General features: G+C 28.4%; 1 protein-coding gene across 2 annotated transcripts in view; it reads left to right on the forward strand.

The window, feature by feature from the left end:
- The window catches only part of LOC107449329 (WD repeat domain phosphoinositide-interacting protein 2), a 39,885-nt gene that overhangs the window by 11,633 nt on the left and 9,872 nt on the right, over positions 1-18,380 (forward strand). Inside the window, exons 5-9 of one of the 2 annotated variants that reach the window (XM_043054053.2) lie at positions 3,461-3,553; positions 6,453-6,523; positions 7,699-7,809; positions 10,625-10,792; positions 13,812-13,919. In XM_043054053.2, the coding sequence (XP_042909987.1) occupies positions 3,461-3,553; positions 6,453-6,523; positions 7,699-7,809; positions 10,625-10,792; positions 13,812-13,919 (551 nt within the window). The remainder of the gene's footprint in view (positions 1-3,460; positions 3,554-6,452; positions 6,524-7,698; positions 7,810-10,624; positions 10,793-13,811; positions 13,920-18,380) is intronic. The other variant, XM_043054054.2, reaches the window with a different exon arrangement.

Raw genomic sequence — 18,380 nt, forward strand, 5'->3', positions numbered from 1 at the left:
ATATGAAATTTCATGAATGTATGAAGTTTGGAAAATTTCATGCAATTATCAAAACGAGTTATAAGCTTATTTCTGGTTGTCATGTGGTTTTCAAATTTGCAATTAATTTCGTTCGTAATTTATTTTTATTATTCCTAATTCATTTATTGATAACTATGAGAAATCCCATGATCTAAACACTGTTAAAGTTTTAAAATAATGAAGTATTTCTTGAGAAAGTTAAAAAAAATGACAAAAACTGAAAGCGTTTCTTCCATTTATAGGGTAGTGTGTGTGATACACGCAGATAAGAATTCACAATTAATGCTGCTCCCTGTAATTATTATATCCGTCATTGAACAGCCGACCCAATTTTGGGTTTACGACTACTCATGTTCAACTCTGACTACTCATGTAAGACTACTCATGTAAGACTACTCGTGTTCAACTCTTTCAGTGCGTGTGGTAGTTAAATTTAATTTAATCGACGGCAATGGATCCTTCCTTAGCAATTTCAAGTTTGATCATTTACAGTTTGCTAAAGAAAAAAAAAGAGAAGAGAAGGACACTTTGGAATAAAGCATGGCGCTTACGAAGACAGAGATTAGGCTGTTATGAAAATTTATTGAGAGAACTGTTTGTTTTCATTTGTGCAATCTTTGACATAAGAGTTAAAAATATGTAATTAGTTTTAATATTGGAAAAGTAAATTAGGAAAATAAGAATCCCCATTTTGTTATAAATATGTTCGTTGCACGCTGTATTAATTTCACTTATTACCATAAATTAAACACATAAGTCGCAATGGATTTTTATCTTTAGTTAATAAATATATTTTTAGATTATTCTTTACCTTTAGTTATATAGTACTTATTTTAAATTATTCAAATAAATTACCTTTAAGTTTTTCATATATTTAATTACATAATATAGCTTTTTGCAACTTATATTTACTATGTATATTTTACAACGGAGAAAACAAAATCCAATATAAAAGTAAAAATAAACAGTAAGAACAAAATTCAGGAGTTTGATAATTTTTTGCACCAAATTAATGCAATTAATTTTTTTAATGTTGACTTTGAAGTTTTTGAAAAATTATTAAAATAGTTTTTTAAGAGTTCGATAAGTATTATTATATATATATGTTTAGTGAAGTACTCTAGTTTGAAAAAAATTGTGCTATTTATAGAAAATTAAAAGTTTATGCGAAACTGAATTTTAAAAAAAAGAAAGCTATCGTTTTGTTAAAGGTTCAACATGAATAAACACAAACTATTTAAAAATTAGGAAAAACAAGAACTGATAAAAGTGAACAATTTAGTGAATTTTTTATGAGCTCTTAAATGATATTTCCTGTGGTGACAGGATGTTACATTCCAAATGCTCTCTTTTTTCTTCAAGAGTTCAATAAATGTGTTCTCCATTTTGATGCTCCATTTAATAGTTTCTCCATAGAGAGCTTGTTCAAAACTTTGACTCCTCTTTGCTGCAATATAAGTAAAAAATTTTATTAAGAAAGGTGAAGCAAGTGTATTTAAGGCAACAGACAATAAGGAACAGTCATTAAAAATAAAATAATACCAACCAATTAATTCTGTCAGCATATTGTTATGGTATGAGTATGTTTTTTATTATCAGTAAAAACTGAAATAAATTTTTAATGGTCTTCCATGCTTTTATAATAAGATTAATAGAAAGATAAATTAAAATTATGTATGTACAAGGAGTATCAGTTACTTGTCCCATTTTTTCAAATATTTTACCTTAAGAAAAAGATAAATAATTTTTTTGATAAATAATTTTATTTTTATCTTTAATTTCAAAAAATTTAATCTATTAAATTATGAAAAAAGCAGATATAAAAAGTATCTACATATTAGTATATTTAAAGTTTAACGTGTGTTAATATTTTTTTATTAAAAATTATTACCTTGAAAAAACCTGTTAAGTGCTTTAACGGATAAAAAAATTATTTTCAACTTCCTTCATAATTTATTCAAAACCTGCTTATTAATAATATAAAGCCTGCAACTGCATTTGAAAAATTGTTCCTTACAGACTATGTTATTTAAATTTCCATCTAATTTAATTTCATTAAATATTACTTTTTGAAAAAACCCTCTTAAAGTTTTTAATAGTAATATAAAATTACTGATTCAAGTTTCTTCAACTTTATAAATATTAAAAACTTAATCATATAAAGCATGCAAATCTATTTGACAAACTTATGCTACACAATAAATTACATAAAATTAAATGTGAGTAAATAAGTTTTAATAAAAACATTATTTTTATTTTTTTTATTAAAACTCACTTAGCAGTGGGTTTTTTCAAGGTGGGCCCACTTGTCGAACCCTGATAGAAAGAGCAAAGTAATTGGGAAAAAAAAAAATTTATTCCGCTAATGCCGACAAATATACAGTTTAAGAATAAAATAATACAAAGAAATTAATTCTGTCAGCATATTGTTTAGGTATGAGTAAGTTTTCAGAAAAGTTTAGTTTTTATAACGCAGTTTTTTCCTTTGTAGAAAAATATTCAAAATCACTGAATTCAGTACCAATTCTAGAGTAATTGCTGGTATAATCTTATCGGAACTATAGAAAGAGCAAAGTAATTGAAAAAAAATACCTATATTTTAATTCAGCGAATACTAACAAATATACAGTTACGTACAAAAAAGATTAAATGCAATTCATAAAATTTGTTTATCATTTAAAGTAATGTCAAAATATAAAACAAAACTACTTTTATGTACTTGCAAAATTTACTTCAGATTGGCGAATTCGGAGTAGAAAATCATACTTTTAATTCACGGTTAAAAACATAACACGTTTATAAGATAAACTTCTTTAATGGTTAGAAACAGATTTATACTTATAAAATAACTTTAAAATCAATACTCAATTAAAAGCTCACCTGAATTAATTTATAACAAATTAGATACGCTGCTTCGTCACAAACTTTGCCGCCATATTTTTTTGACTTGTGCTATCCCATAACCCCATGCGGTTGCTGTCACCTGATTGGTTGAATTGTGAAGTTGCTTCAACACTTTCGAAGAGATGTGAAAGAGTTGAACAGCAGTTGTTCCAACTCGTATAAGTATAGCACACCTATGTTTCCGGGCGGGGTTATCTTCGGAGTTGAAGTTGGGGTTGAGTTGATGGTTGAATTGAACAAATTTCCGCTGTGGCCTTTAGTTATCGATAAATTATCAATTTTTATTCCTTTTCTCCCCTCTTGACCGCTTTCCTTACTAATTTTCAATTTTTCTAACTAATATTCTGTATTTATATAATATATCATCTAATTTATCCATTTGTCGAATCCATTAGACAAATTCATTTTTATTGTAGGAAGATATATTTTATATTAGGAAGATATTAGTATATTAGAGAGGTTTGTCGCAGAAAGACTGAAAAAAATTCTGCCACAGCATGTCTCAATAAGACTTAATTCTTATTTTCTTTTGCAGCATGCCAAAATTACAATCCCTGCTCATGACAGTGAATTGGCAGCCCTTACATTTGATGAGACAGGAGATAAGCTAGCTACTGCTTCTATTAAGGTGAGCATCAAAAATTTTAGAAAAAATGACTTCTCTTTTTTTTTGTCCTTGTATTATATTTTTAAAGTTGAATACTTTTTACGTAATAGCGATATCAACCGATGCAGTTACTGTGTGCCCATTTCACACCAGCTCCCTGCCATATTCTTGGGAAAGCATCTTAAACTTTGCCATCTGTTATTTAATAAAACATCACACCAGGGGTGCAAAAAATAATATTTCCCCAAACGCAGTTTTTTTTAAGCTTGAAATTTCTCCCTAAATTATTGTTTTTCATATGTTATGTTATAAATTTTTTTTTCAGTTACAGCAAATTTTTCAAAATATTTTTAGAAAATTAAGTTTGTATCCAACAAAGCGTGAATAAATGTGACTAAAGCACAAAAAAAGTATAAAAACTGCATAAAACAGTAATCATAAATAATGAATTCAGAATCTATTTTGAAATAATGTGGATAACTAAAACATGTCTAGTTTTTTATTCGGCATAGCTCATTAAAATATTTAAGTAAAACAAATATTGTTACAAATTAAAAAACAGATTATTATGACAAATTTACAAAAGGAAAGAGAGCCACTAAGTAATTACAGTTTAATTAAAAATTTAGTTTAAGTTTTGATTAAAAAATTTTAAAACTAATTAAAAATTTTAACGAAATATTAAATCTTAAGATTGACTTTTTGCAATTGAAAGCGTTAATAAATAATACCATTTTAAAAAGGCTAATAGAAGAACCATTCACAGATTTTTATTTGTAATATGGTTTTATTTAAGTTTTCTTTTCCGCCTCTATTTACAACATATTTTTATTAATACCTAAAATAATTGGAGATCAAAACACTTCTGGTCTGCAATCCATTGTTTGTGTATTCCTGGGAAAGAATAATAATATATTAACTTGCAGTACTATGATGAAGAGGAAATCAACATGGCAGCATATAAAATATATATATTTTTTTGTGAGATATATTAAATTAATGACACCTAATTTGACATTTTTAAAATATGAAGAAAAAACATGAAGTAACAATACAGCATTTGATAGTTTCATAAAATAAATACCTAGTTATTATTTTTTTAAAAAAATATCTCAGTTTCTTTTAGTATTGTATATCGGCAATTCCGTAAAGAATAAGCATACAACATACATATTAAACAATCAGCCTCCATCATTAGGCCACATTAAATAAATCCATAAAAAAAGAAATTCAAAACTTTTGATTTTGTGTAAGAAAATAATCACTTCTGATATGTTTAATTGCAGTTGTTTTTTATTGAATGGTCACTCAAAATTTTTTATTTGTAATATAGTTTTATTTTGATATTTTTTCTTCCTCTGTGTACAAAATGCTATTATTTTTATTTATTTTGATTTAATAATCAGCTTCTGTCATTGAGTCACATTAAATAATTCTGGAGAAAAAAAATTGTAAATCTTGTGATTTTTGTTTAAACAGAAAATCATATAGTATATAAATACTATTAAATTAATTTATAGCTTATTAATTTAATGTAACAACTGCTTTATTAAATCATAGCTTTTACATAGCTGCCAACTCTACTGGATTTTGCCAGTTTCTCCTGGTCTGCTGGTTTAATAAAAAATCTGATTTTTGTGAATTCCCTAAAATTTTAGAAATCTCCCTAAAATTGAGTAAGTTTCCTTAAAAAATCCCTATTGAAGTAGAATTTTTGTGTAGATTACTGCTTGCTTGAATAAGTGTCGCTAATACATAATAAAGCGAGCCTCATTTGTAAAATTCAGTTGACTATCTTTGATGAATTGAATGCCTATTACTAGTCATAATTATGAATAAACATAATACATAATTTGTTTTTTATAATTATGAATAGTAATAGTAGTTTTTTATAATTATTATGAATAGTTTTATTCATAATAATTATGAATAAACATAAAACATAATACATTTCAAGATCATTTAATGTGAAATCATTACTGGAAAATATTGCAGTTTTTCTTTTTTGATGACTATAAAAGTCCCTAAAATTATTATAATATGTAATATATTTAGTATTTTCGCAACAATTATCATGAAATTTGGTCCTAGAAATAAAATTAATTTTTGGTAATAAGCTAAATGGGTATTATTTTTTAAATCAATTTTAATCCCTAAAGTATTTTAACATAATCCCCGTTCCAGAATCATAGCAAGACGGCGACATTATTTCAAACAATATGGAAAATTTTAATTGTGAATTTGAGTATTTACTCTTTAAGGCAATAATTCTGCTGAATTTTTGGCAGTTATTGCTATTGATTTCTCTCTAGTTTTTAAATCTGATATGTTTTATGTGATATTACAACAACGTAATCTCGAAGCGAAACAGGCATTTGAGGAGACCGGTTTGCATGATTTCGTAACCAATATTTTACTCAACAATAACTATTGCGGATGTTATGACTTTTAATCTTATTTTTTATCGTGATAATTATTAACAAAATGCGGAGAAGGAAATAATTTTTGCCCCCCCCCCCCCAAATGTGAAAATATCAGCCATAGTATTAGAATAAAAAATTATTACATGTTTTATTTTCAAAATAATTATAGTTTTTCTTTGTAAACACAGCTGCTCTTTTGTTATTTTAAATTTGTAACATACATGTTTGTTATTATTAAAAGTATCTTGTAGAAAGATATTAGTGATAGGGAGTTTTGTCGCAGATAGCTCGAAAAAATTCTGCCCCAGGGAACATAATATCACTAGGAAAAAAATGACCCTATTCGGGTTAAATGATAAACAGATACCGGCTGAAAAAAAGTGTACTAAACAAACATTAACATTTGAACAATATTAAAATTTTTCATACAATAGAATTTTATCCACTTTCTCTTTTAATTTCTGTAAATGAAAGGGAAATTTCTTTTATTTTATTAGGGGACAGTCATCCGAGTGTTTGATGTAGTGAGTGGTAAAGCTCTATTTGAATTTAGACGAGGCATGAAGAGGTATTTCTTTAATTTTATACATAGTTGAAATGTATTATCTATTAATGAGCAATTGAAATATATTACAATGAATTATATTGGACCAGGATAGCCTGGTCGGTAGGGCACTGGGCCCTTGTCCAAGAGTTCGTGGGTTCAATCCCCGCCAGCCAAAGACTCCCCGTGTAGCAAATGGTGACTGGTGCACGTTAAATCTGTATCATTGCCAAGTCCTCCATGTTCCCATAACTAATCAATACCTCTGGTAGTACTGATCCAGGAGTTTCCTTGTCTTCTGGATTAGGTTCAAAATTACAAGGCTACGGAGTTGAACATTAGCAGTCGTAAGCCGAAAAATTGCGTCAGCTGTTCAATGACGGATATTTAAAAAAAAACCAATTATATTACAGTTGAACCCCATTTCCACACTGTCTGTGGACCGAATCTAAGCCCTTTAGACTATTGTGTTTGGGGGATTCTAGAATCTATAGTTAATGCTAAGCAGCACAGAAGTTTGAACATTCTCAGAGCGTCTTAATTACTCAAATGGGACAAATTACGTCTTAAAATGAATCGTGCCGGCATTGGACAATGGCGTAAGAGATTATTTTTAGTAATCGATGAAGATGGTGGTCGATTTGAATAAAAAAATTTTAAGTAAACTTCCATTCATAGTGTTTCTCATATTTGTGCATTTATCATTTCTGTGTAATATCTGTGCAATAAAATGATTCGATATTCGCTATAAAATGATTTGTAACAGTATTTTGTAGCCACCCTGTAGTTTGTCCTATTTCTATGTAGTCTAGCTTATAGTAATAGTAGTAGTAATAGAGTTGCACAGTGGGCTATTGGCCGCTATCAAGTAAACATCCTCTACAGAAGGTGTAGCTCCCCCACTTCGGTGGCCCAACAACCTGCACAAAGTAGAGTACTTTGTTGTAAAACAATTTAATGAGGACTGATACAGCACACCTTTGGTGTCCCTATGTAGGCTGATTAAAGTGGTTCTTGATGCTTGACTTATGTGTTTTATTGAGAACCATGTCTTTAATCCACTGTGGGATTAGTTTGGTTTCTGCATACTGTTTCACAAAGAACGTCTTTTGTTTTCCTTTGGCTCTCAATAAGGGTTGTGTATCTACTGAATTTAACTTAATGCGTAATCTTATTAATAACTCAATTTTCAAATTCAGGTGTGTTGAGATTCACTCCTTGTCATTTAACAAAGATGGTGAGTTTTTGTGTGCCTCAAGCAATACAGAGACAGTTCACATCTTTAAACTTCAGAACACTGAACCTGCAGAGTAAGTTTTTTCCTTTATTCTACTTTTAAAGCTTTCAAAGCTTCCTCTAATCCTCTATTAAAGGAAGCTTTGAAAGCTTTAAAAGTATGATACTCTACTAACTTTAGCCTAAAGTTCAGTATTTTTAATGAATTACTGATTATTATTGTCATTTAAATTTTATACCTCCTGCAAATTTTTAAGAATTTATGATTTCTATTGGGCTAATGAATTTGACATTTTCCTCCAATTCTCAAAAGTTCAATATTTTTAGGAAATGGCATTGTTAGGAAACTTTCCTTCAGTTTTGAAGAGCTAATGATTTTCTTTTAAACTAAAAATTTCTACCAATTTTTTTTAATATTAAAAGTTTTTATATTTCTATCCTCTTTTTAGAAAATAACCATTTCTATTAGATTTTCTAAATAACCTTTAAATTTAAAAGCTTTAAATTCTTTTAATCTACTAATGCAATGATTAATTCAATAGTGCCTTTATATCTCAACACTGTTGATGTGTAAAAATACTGAGTTTTGCTCTATTAGGGTATCTTTTAAGACTGCTGGAACTAACCTGCATTTGCCTTACATGGAGAGGAAAACCACAAAATCCTCCACAGTTCGTCTGATGGCAAGAGCCATGAACCGTCTACAACTGAGAATATTGCTCGTCAGCACTGTGGTCGGTGTGAGTGGGATACGGAATGTGAATCAATCATCTGACCGGATTCAAACCCTGGTTCACCTCATTCAGAGGCATTAACTATATATCAAAAACACAGTGCGTAGCATTTTTAAAAAGTGCTTAAAGGTGCTTATTTTTGATTTTCGTTATTTAAAAGCCCTTTGGGGTGCTTTTTTCATGGGGTGTTTTTAAAAAGTGCTTAATATTCCCTTTTTGAAAGTGAGATTTTTTTCTTTACCATGTTGATTTTTGCCACATTTTATGCAAAAGTGTGCTTTTCACACTGTTCTGTTCAACGTTTTCACAATTCATTCAACCACAATCCATTTCGGCTTACCGTCGGTCCATACCGTACGAAAGCGCCAATCATTTTGTGCGTTTTATGAAATACTTAGTCCGCATGTGCGTCTACTGAGCTGAGTTCGGTGAGATTCTTGCATTCTCATGTGCAACTCTTCTGCATTTTGCAAGATATTCTCAATTTCAGACTTCCTTTTCCACCCTCTGATATTAAACTGAATCTCTCAATCATTTTATAATGGCTTATATAACAGGAAAAAGAGTTATTTGTCAGAAACTAGTTATTTTCTCATGATCATCTGAAGTCTTTGGAAATTATTTTTCATTTTATCAATGTGTATAGTGCTTAAAAATATTTTTTGAGTGCTTAAAAAGTACTTAAGAGGTGCTTAGTTTTTGTTGAAAGATTTGGCTACGCACCCTAAATATACAATCAGCAAAAAAAAAGAAAAAGGATTACACACTGAATAATTTTTGTTCTAATGATTGGATTTTCAAGTACTAAGTGTTAGTCTTAATGGTTCCTGGAGGCCCTGTGGCAGAATCGCGGACACATTGTCTCAGAACGTTACAGAGATCTTGCAGAAAGATTTTTCTCTTGGGAAGAAAAAAATTAGGGTTTTCATGTAAAATTTGAATTGCTCATTTAAATAATCACTTTTTTTGCATTCAATTTATGCTGACAGTATCGTAAATCCATGTAGAGTTTGGATTGTATTTTCGGCAGCTATTGATTTTCACATAGTTTTTAAATTATCCCGATATATTTCAGACGATATGGGGAATTCGAATAATGTATTTGAGTATTTACTTTTTAAGGCAACGATTTTATCGTTTTTCTTCTTCAATTATTGTTTTTAACTTCCGTATAGATTTTTAAACCCAATAAATTTATAATAACTTACGTAAATTAGGTTTTAGTACAAAATTTTCATACCAATGGCGTTAAAACAGCTTTTAAAAAAATAAATAATATCAGATAAAAAGTGCAATGTTCAGATTCTAAAATCTTGGAAAATCATAGATAATTTATTAATCAATTCAATTTTTATTTTCAAAGGAAATTAAAAAGAAAACTATATGTTTTTTTTCTCCCAGAAAGCAGTGCATAAAAATTCTCATCTTCGTTGCTTAGCAATGTGTTAAATCTTAAATCACGCTAATCGGACTCCTCAAAAATTGATTACTCAAATGTGTGTTTTGTTTCGAGGTTAGGTAGTTGTAATAAATAATATCGGATTTAAAAAGCTAAATCAATATGCAATAACATCCTAAAAATCGATAGAATCATTGCCTTAATTCTCAAATGCACAATTCGAGTTTTCCATATTGTTAAAAAAATACCGATAATAAATTTACTGATAATAAAATACCGATAGATAAAATTGAAAACTACATGAGAATTAATATCAATAATTGCCGAAAATACATTCAAAACATTATATCGATTTACGGTACTATCGGTGCAATTTGAGCGCACCAAAAAGTTATTATTTAAATGCATGATTCAAATTTTAAGTGTAAATTTCTGTAGGAAAAAAAAACTAAATGTTTTTTTTTTGTTGTTTTTTTTGCTTTTCGGCAAGAATCTTTCTGCAAAAACTATGCAACGTTCTGCGACAATGTCACCGTGTTGCTGTGTTTCTGCCATGGGAAATATAAAATAGTGTAGTATTTCAAATTTTGCTGGAATAATTGATATTTGGTGACAACACGTTCAGCATAGAAAGAAATTTGAGTAAAATGATTTAAAAACAACATTTAGAATACATAGGAACAAGGAGAGAAAAAGATGTGATGTTATAATTGTAAAGTAATAGATTGTTGATAATGTTGAATAAATCTATTGAAGGCAGGTTGAAGAGGAAGCTGAGGGTTGGATGGAGATGTTTGGTAGAGTTCTCACTCAATCAGCCAAGTACCTGCCTACACAGATGTCAGATGTCCTCACGCAGCAAAGGTCATTCGCTTATGTTCACCTTCCATTTGTCACTCAGAAGACAATAAGTGCTATATCTACGTAAGTAATTACAATTCAATACTTTAAACCAGTCTTTTGAAATTTTATATCCAACCACTGTGAAGCAGAATTGAAATCACTTTTTTTTTTAACAGAAATTAATTATTTAAATCAACTGTGATTTTTCTTCAAAAAAATAAAATTATTTATGTTTAAACTATTTGATATTTTTTAAAAAATAAATAATTAAGTCGGTAATATTTTTATAAAAAAATTATTCATGAATATATTCTTTTGCTTGTGATTTTTTTTTAAAACCTGATTTTATTAATAATTCTTGCCCTTGAGGTGGCTGCAAGACAAATGGGCTTAGTCATAAATGTAGAGAAAGCAAAATGCATGTTATTCTCAAGAAACAGAGTCTCAGACCACTATTTTGATATAGATTGTTATATATTTGAAACAGTAAAGAGTTTTACTTAATTAGAATCAGTTATTACTATTGACAACCATATCTGGAAAATAGGTACCAACTCTATCTGGAAAATAGGGCTGTATATGGGTTGAGAAGATTTATTAAATCTAGGTTTTCTTCTAGAAAAACAAAGTTCTTAATCTACAAAACTCTTGTCAGGCCAGTCTTTGACATATGCTTCTGAAGCTTGGACAAGGACAAAACTGGAGGGAAATTGTATCGCAATATTTGAGAGAAAGATTTTGCGGAGTATACTTGGTGGTGTAAATTAAAACAATAACTGGAGTAGGAGATTTAAATTTGAACTGTACAAGATTTATAAAAATCCCGATATTATTAAATACATAAAAATGAATAGAATTAACTGGATTGCCTTCGTGATTCGAATGAATGGTGACAATACAGTAAAAAAGATGCTGCTTCTTAAACCCATTGGAGCAAGAAAACAGGGAAGGCTGCTGTTCAGATGGGCTGACTCGATGGAGTCTAATTTTCTTGCAATTAAGGAAAAGAATTAGAGATCAAAGATAAACCGGAATTCATTATGGAGCAATATTCAGATGAAGGCATTGGTCCACATTGGTCTGTCTGACCAACTATGATGATGATGAATTTCATTGATAATGAAGGTTTTGTTCAAAATAATAATAAATAACAATAAGGAAAGTGAGATGCATATAAATTATTATATTTCAAAATATAAATAAAAAAAATGATTGATTAGCAAAGGATAAGAGTGGTGTGAAACTTTTAAAAAATGCTTTTCCATTAGCTGCAAATAAAATAATTTGCTGGTAATAAACGTATTGCAGTTATACCCATTTAGTTTTATGCTTATTTAGATGCAAGTGATTTTGAAACTTATGAAATATGAAGTTAATATCTATCAATAATGAAGGAAGGCTTGCTCTGCTCAGAGTAATTTTCAATAATGAATTCTAATCTAAACAAATTTGCTCATGCATTAATCCATGCATTTTAAAACTTATTAAAATAATCTTAAAATTTCAGGATTTCAATTGGTATTGAGCAAATATTTTAAATTAAATGTGAGTGAAAAGTATAGTTAGATATTTATTTATTTAGTTTTTAAATTTGAGTGCAATAAGTGTTAAAACACTTAGTTTTTAGTGTGTCCTATCACAATTCTAATTCTTATTCATACTAGTTGTTAAAGATTTAATTTTTTGTTATAAAATTTAATATGACATGTTCATTATTTTATTTATTCATTTATTCTAGCGAATTGCCATCACATTTATTAAATTCTTTTGGTTATAAATAAATTAAATAAGAGTTTTAAATGTTTCAGTATATTTTTTATTAGAAGCTATTTTTGAAAAATTATATTAAGTTTTATAATGCATTTTATAGGTGGTTTTGAACGAGTAAATTTTTATTTAAAAAAATCTGAATTAGATCTAAAGGAATTTGATTTAAATAAAATAAATCCGAGTTTGTTTTTTTTTTTTTGTATTAAAAAAAACAAAAAAAGAATTGGGATTTTTGCCATTCCTAATAATAACTGGTGGTAGGGCCATTTATATCTTAAGAAGTAAACTTTTGTAAGTGTGAACAAATTACTTGCCAGTATTTCTACCATATATTTATTTCATAAGAATTCCAACCTTAACTGAGTCAAATGAATAAACATGTTGCATCGCATTTTTTAAAGGTGCTTATTTTCGTTTTTTAAAAAACCTTAAAGGTGTTTTTGTTCACTGGGTGTTTTTAAAAAGTGCTTAATTTTCCCGTTTCGAAAATGAGACACTTTACCGTGTCGATTTTCGCGTTTTATTATGCAAAAGCATGCTTTTTACATTGTTCTATTCAACGTTTTCCTAATTCATTCAACCACAATCTATTTCGGCGGACCATCTGTCCGGAGCGTAGGAATGCGTCAATCATTTTACATGTTTGATATTTATATTTCTGCGTTCTTAAAATCCAATATTAAATCCAATATCACGACTCTTGTAAGAACTAAGTTTTTTCATTATAAAAAATTAGATTAACTATGAATAGTATATAAAATTTTATCTAACGAGTTTTTACTCATGAAATTTTCATTGTTTTTCAGTCTTGTATCACAATCTCTCTTTGATGAGGGTGTGATGAGTTTTTATTTTCAAAACACTAAAGTGCGGAAAGAAAAGTCTTAAGTGAAAAGAAAAATACTGCTGGGTAAAAGACTAATATTTGATGATATATTAAAATCACTTATGTCACTGAAAGTGAGCGCTTGAAAAATGAGAACTGTACAAATCTCTTGCTATTTTATTTTTTTAAAACTTACTGCCATGAAATAATCATAAAAAACAAGTTTTTTAAGACTTTGAGGCTGTCGTCTGGGAGTAAAATAGATATCTACAAATTTTAATTTTACATATTTTTTTTTCTTCTTACTTTTTTGGAAATAAATAAAGCTCTTGGTTTTTTTTTATTTTGGTTTTTTTTCTTTCTTTAAACATTTTGTACTCAACATTTGTTTTAACATTTTTCTGCTTAATAAAGTAATAAAACTTTCAAAATTTGAAATAAATATTGTGACTGTTCAGTTTTGTATTACATATTGCATTGTTTAATTTTATTGAATTATTTCAGGATACAAAATGTTCCGTATGTGATGGTTGCTTCTTTAGAAGGGTTTCTTTATATCTATGAACTGAACGTTGAAATGGGAGGAGCTTGTGTTTTAATAAAACAGCACAGGTAGAAAATATTTGCTTCTTAAAAATGATAACAATAAGTATGAATTGTGTATTATTCTCTTTAGAGTTTGGAATTTTTTGGATAGTAAAATTTGCCATAAAACCTGTGGTTTCTTGGATTTAAAAACATCAATACTGTCTCAAAATTCTTTTGTTCATAGTTAGACTTTCCTAACCATTGTTGAACAGCTGACCCAACTTTGGATTTATGACTACTTATGTTCAGCTCCATAGCCTTTTAATTTTGAACTAATCAAGAAGACAGGGAAAACTCCAGTACCCCCAGAGGTATTGATTTGTTATGGGAGCATGGAGAACTTTTCGACTCGACAGATTTAACGCACATCAGTCACCATTTACTACACGGGGAGTCTTCGACCAGCGAAACTCTTAGGCATGGGCCCAGTGCCCTACCAACCAGGCTATCCCAGCCTCATAGTTGGACTTTATAAAAGTTAAGCATTACATAATTATTGAGTAGCAATAAACTGTAACTCAAAATTAACCATGCATTATTTAAATTGTTATTAAATGCTGATCGAAGTTTTTAAAAATTGTTGGTTTTATCCTTTCTGTTTTAGTTAGTCTAAAACTAGGCATTGCAAGGTAGTTTTGTGTTAAACAACTAAGACAATGGCAGTTAATCAAGCTGTAATTTCTGGAATTTTCTAAGATATATTTAAAAGAAATAGCTGCTTTTTACAAATTACTCAAAACTGTTGTGAGATTTAAGGATGAAGTTATTCTTTGAGTTTATGCAATTCATTTTCTATTTGCTCATGCATTTTAAAACTTATTAAAATAATCTTAAAATTTCAGGATTTCAATTGGTATTGAGCAAATATTTTAAATTGTGTGTGAAAAGTATAGTTAGATATTTATTTATTTAGTTTTTAAATTTTTTGAGTACAATAAGTGTTCCTGATGTTTAGTGTGTCCTATCACATTTCTAATTCTCATTCATACTAGTTGTTAAAGATTTAATTTTTTGTTATAAAAGTTAATGCGACATGTTCATTATTTTATTTTATAATATGTTGAATTGTTTGGATAAATAAGTGGCCATTATTTTAAACTTTATTTTAAATAAGTTTTAATTGTAAAACCAGTTTGTACTTGTTATGAACATTGGTTAATACAATAAGCATGGGTATAGTTTGTCTACGGTAAGAACTCCTCCCGCTACAAAGTGTGAGGCCGTTTGCTGCTATGGAACCAAGAATCTTCTTCATTCTAGGGCGAAGGAAAAGATTCCCTTTGTTTCGTCAACTTGAGCCAAAACCTTTCCTGAACAACGCCCCCAAACCCTTACTTGAAATAGTTATACTTCTTTACCATATGGAAGGCAGCAATTTTTTTCAATTTTTACTCTTTGAATGTTTTTCTGTTTTATTTTTTCAAGATTTTCAAAAAAGGGGTCAACACTTGATTTATTTCTAAATTTTTCTTAATGATTTGACAATTCCTATTTTATTTTGATGTGGCTTTTCTAATGCTAGCTTTATCTTTATTTATTTTTCTTATATATGGCCGTCTCTTTATTGGATCATAGTCTATGTATTTTTAAATCATTATTAAGACTTACTCTGTGAACTTTTAAATTCTGATTGTTTGTCATTAATTTTTTTTTATTTTTTGCAGTTACATTTCAATTTTTCTAATTGCTTTTTCTTATCTGATTTTCCATTATGGGGCCTCGAGGGCACTGTCAGTTTTTGCTTTCACCACTGACAACAGAAAGACTCCTGTGTGTTAGCAGGCAGTGTGTCCCCTGATGAAGTGCTGTCCTGCTGACACACATATCCTAAAATTTTTGTTGTTTTCTGCTGGAATTGTACTTCTGACTTAATAAATTAAAATGAAACAAATTTGGATTTAGCTGCTTTAAGCACTTTTCTATTTTGATGTATTATTTTAAATGCTACTCACTTATTTTGTCTTTTTATGAATTTGTAAATTATTTTCATTATTTGATTAGACCTCGTTGCCATAGTCAGTTCCACGGGCCCAGACAAATGGCTAGGGGAATTCTTGCTTTAGACAAACTATATAGAGCAATGTTTTTTAGCAGCTAATATAAATAGTTCGCATGTCTAAGTGTTTAATATTGAGGTGTGGTAAAGATAGAGTCACACTATTTTATTTAATTTATGAGCTGATGCATTCATTGATGTCTTGTTTCCAAAATAAGGCAGTGAGTGATTCATTCATAAATGATACTTTTTTTAATAAAATTTTCTAGCAATTTTATTAATTTGTTTACTATCTATTTGTTACTAATTTGTTTACTATCTTATTTTTCGAATTTATTTCAATTGTTTTTAATATTTAACTATAATTAACACTCTGTAAATTAATTTCTTGCTTAATATATAAATACATTTATAGTTATTACATACATAACATTAAAAAAAAATTCTTATTGTGTCCCTAAAGTATGTAGACCCTCGATATAACATCCCTCTACAACAATATATTTATTGGGTCCCCAAAATATTGTTGTAGTGAGGTTTTACTGTATCATAGTATTCATACTTAATATTATTTGATAATGAAAATTATTATAGTATTTGTAATTGGGAATTCAATATATGATTTTCGTAGTATCTATGTTTAATATGTGATTTTTTTATTTAGTGGTATTGATAAACTGATCATGTACTTTTAAGTAATATAAAATAAAGTTTTACATAAAATATTGAAATCATAGCATAAATTCTTTACATAAAATATTAAAAAATGACTTATTTTAATTTTTTTAAGAAATTCATAATTTTTTTTTCTTGTTTTCTCTTATTTGAGAATGACATTAAATAGCTAAAAAATTAATATTATTTTTTAAACTAGATTGCTATTTTAAACTGTTTAGATATTTGATATTTCTTTTTGAAAAAGGGTTTCTTCTACTTTGGTTGAAAATTTAAGAAATTGGAAATTTAAGCTGAAATTAAAAATTAGCTTCTATTGATTAAGCTGATAACCATTTTTTTAATTGAAATTTCAGCAACAAAAGATGTTACGACTTTTTAGATATCTTTAGTAAACAACAAAACTGTCCTTTATTGATTTTTTTTAAGTGATTGAAATTTTTAATTCTCTTCCTCTCAAGTGAAATATACAACAAACATGCCATATTTTAACATTTATAACTCAGTTTGCACATTCAGTTTGCTCAGTTTATTAATGTTAAGATTTATTTTTTTGAAACCTATTAACATTTGTTCATAAACCTTATTTATGACTAAAGATTGGAATTTTTAAATTATTTTCATAATTAAAAAAATTTCCTAGTAATGATGTATGAATGATGATTTTTGATGTATGTCACATTTTTTAATAATCTTCTAGCTAAAAATATATTTTAATTAATATCGTCGTTGTGTTCGGTTTTGTTTGTTCATTAGGTATCTTATCTATACATAATTTTCACACGAAATTTAGGTTTGTAGCATCAAATTAAAAAAGGCTCACTTTTTTTTTATTTTTTTTTCTTTACAAAGCATGAAATAACTTACAGTGTAGCGGATGAATTTTGACAGAGTTACCATATCTCAGCAATGAGTTGTCTTCAGTGTGTGTGCGGGGCTGGTATTCTGAGCTCGAGTCGATCGTTGATTTGAGTTTTTGGAAGCCGCACCAGGGGGCGCTTTACCTGATATTCTACTTTCCCTGCCCATTGCTCGATTTTTGGTATCCCAAGCAAGTTTTAGTGGATCTTGAGCGCTCTTTTCGGTTGACGCGAAAACCACTGGCATTTTCAGTAGAGTAATGGCGAGCGCATGGTTAGTAATTATTTTACACGGCTAAGTCCTCGGAGGAGACCGATATATAGAAACAGAAAATATGCTTTTAGTCTTCATGATGATGTATTTTTTTATTTTTTCCGATTAACAAAAAATCTTGTTCAGTATTTATGCGTGGAACTAACAGAGGACTTGGAAAAAGAAGCAAGGCGAGGAAATGTGATTTTAGTAGAAACATAAGTTAAACTTAATTTATTTTCAATATCATGAGCATATTTCTCTTTTTTTTAAAAAAAAAAATAATTGAATTTAATTTTTCTGAAGCACTTTTGTCAAATTTTAGATTCAAATCAAATATACAGTGGTTCTAATATTGCCATAAAAACTGAAAATGGGATATAAACAAATACTTAAGTGAATAATAAAGTATTTTATAACTATGAAACTATGCTATAATTCACTATACTTAAAATCTTTGAAAACTCTTTTTCAACCTAAAACAAATATTGTTAAACATGATAATTGCAATATGAAGTACATAAATTGCTTGACAAATTAATAACTAAATATTTCGCATCTCTCAAAGTGAATTTTTTCTTATAGCTAAAATTTTATAAAAGTTTTGTTAAAGAGAGTTCAAAAATTTTTCCATGTAACAAGGAGGTCCATACAATGAACTGTAATGTTTATCTTTTCATCATTTGATTAGTATTTATCAA

Source organism: Parasteatoda tepidariorum, chromosome 9 (assembly GCF_043381705.1).
Source record: "Parasteatoda tepidariorum isolate YZ-2023 chromosome 9, CAS_Ptep_4.0, whole genome shotgun sequence".
Classification (NCBI taxonomy): domain Eukaryota; kingdom Metazoa; phylum Arthropoda; class Arachnida; order Araneae; family Theridiidae; genus Parasteatoda; species Parasteatoda tepidariorum.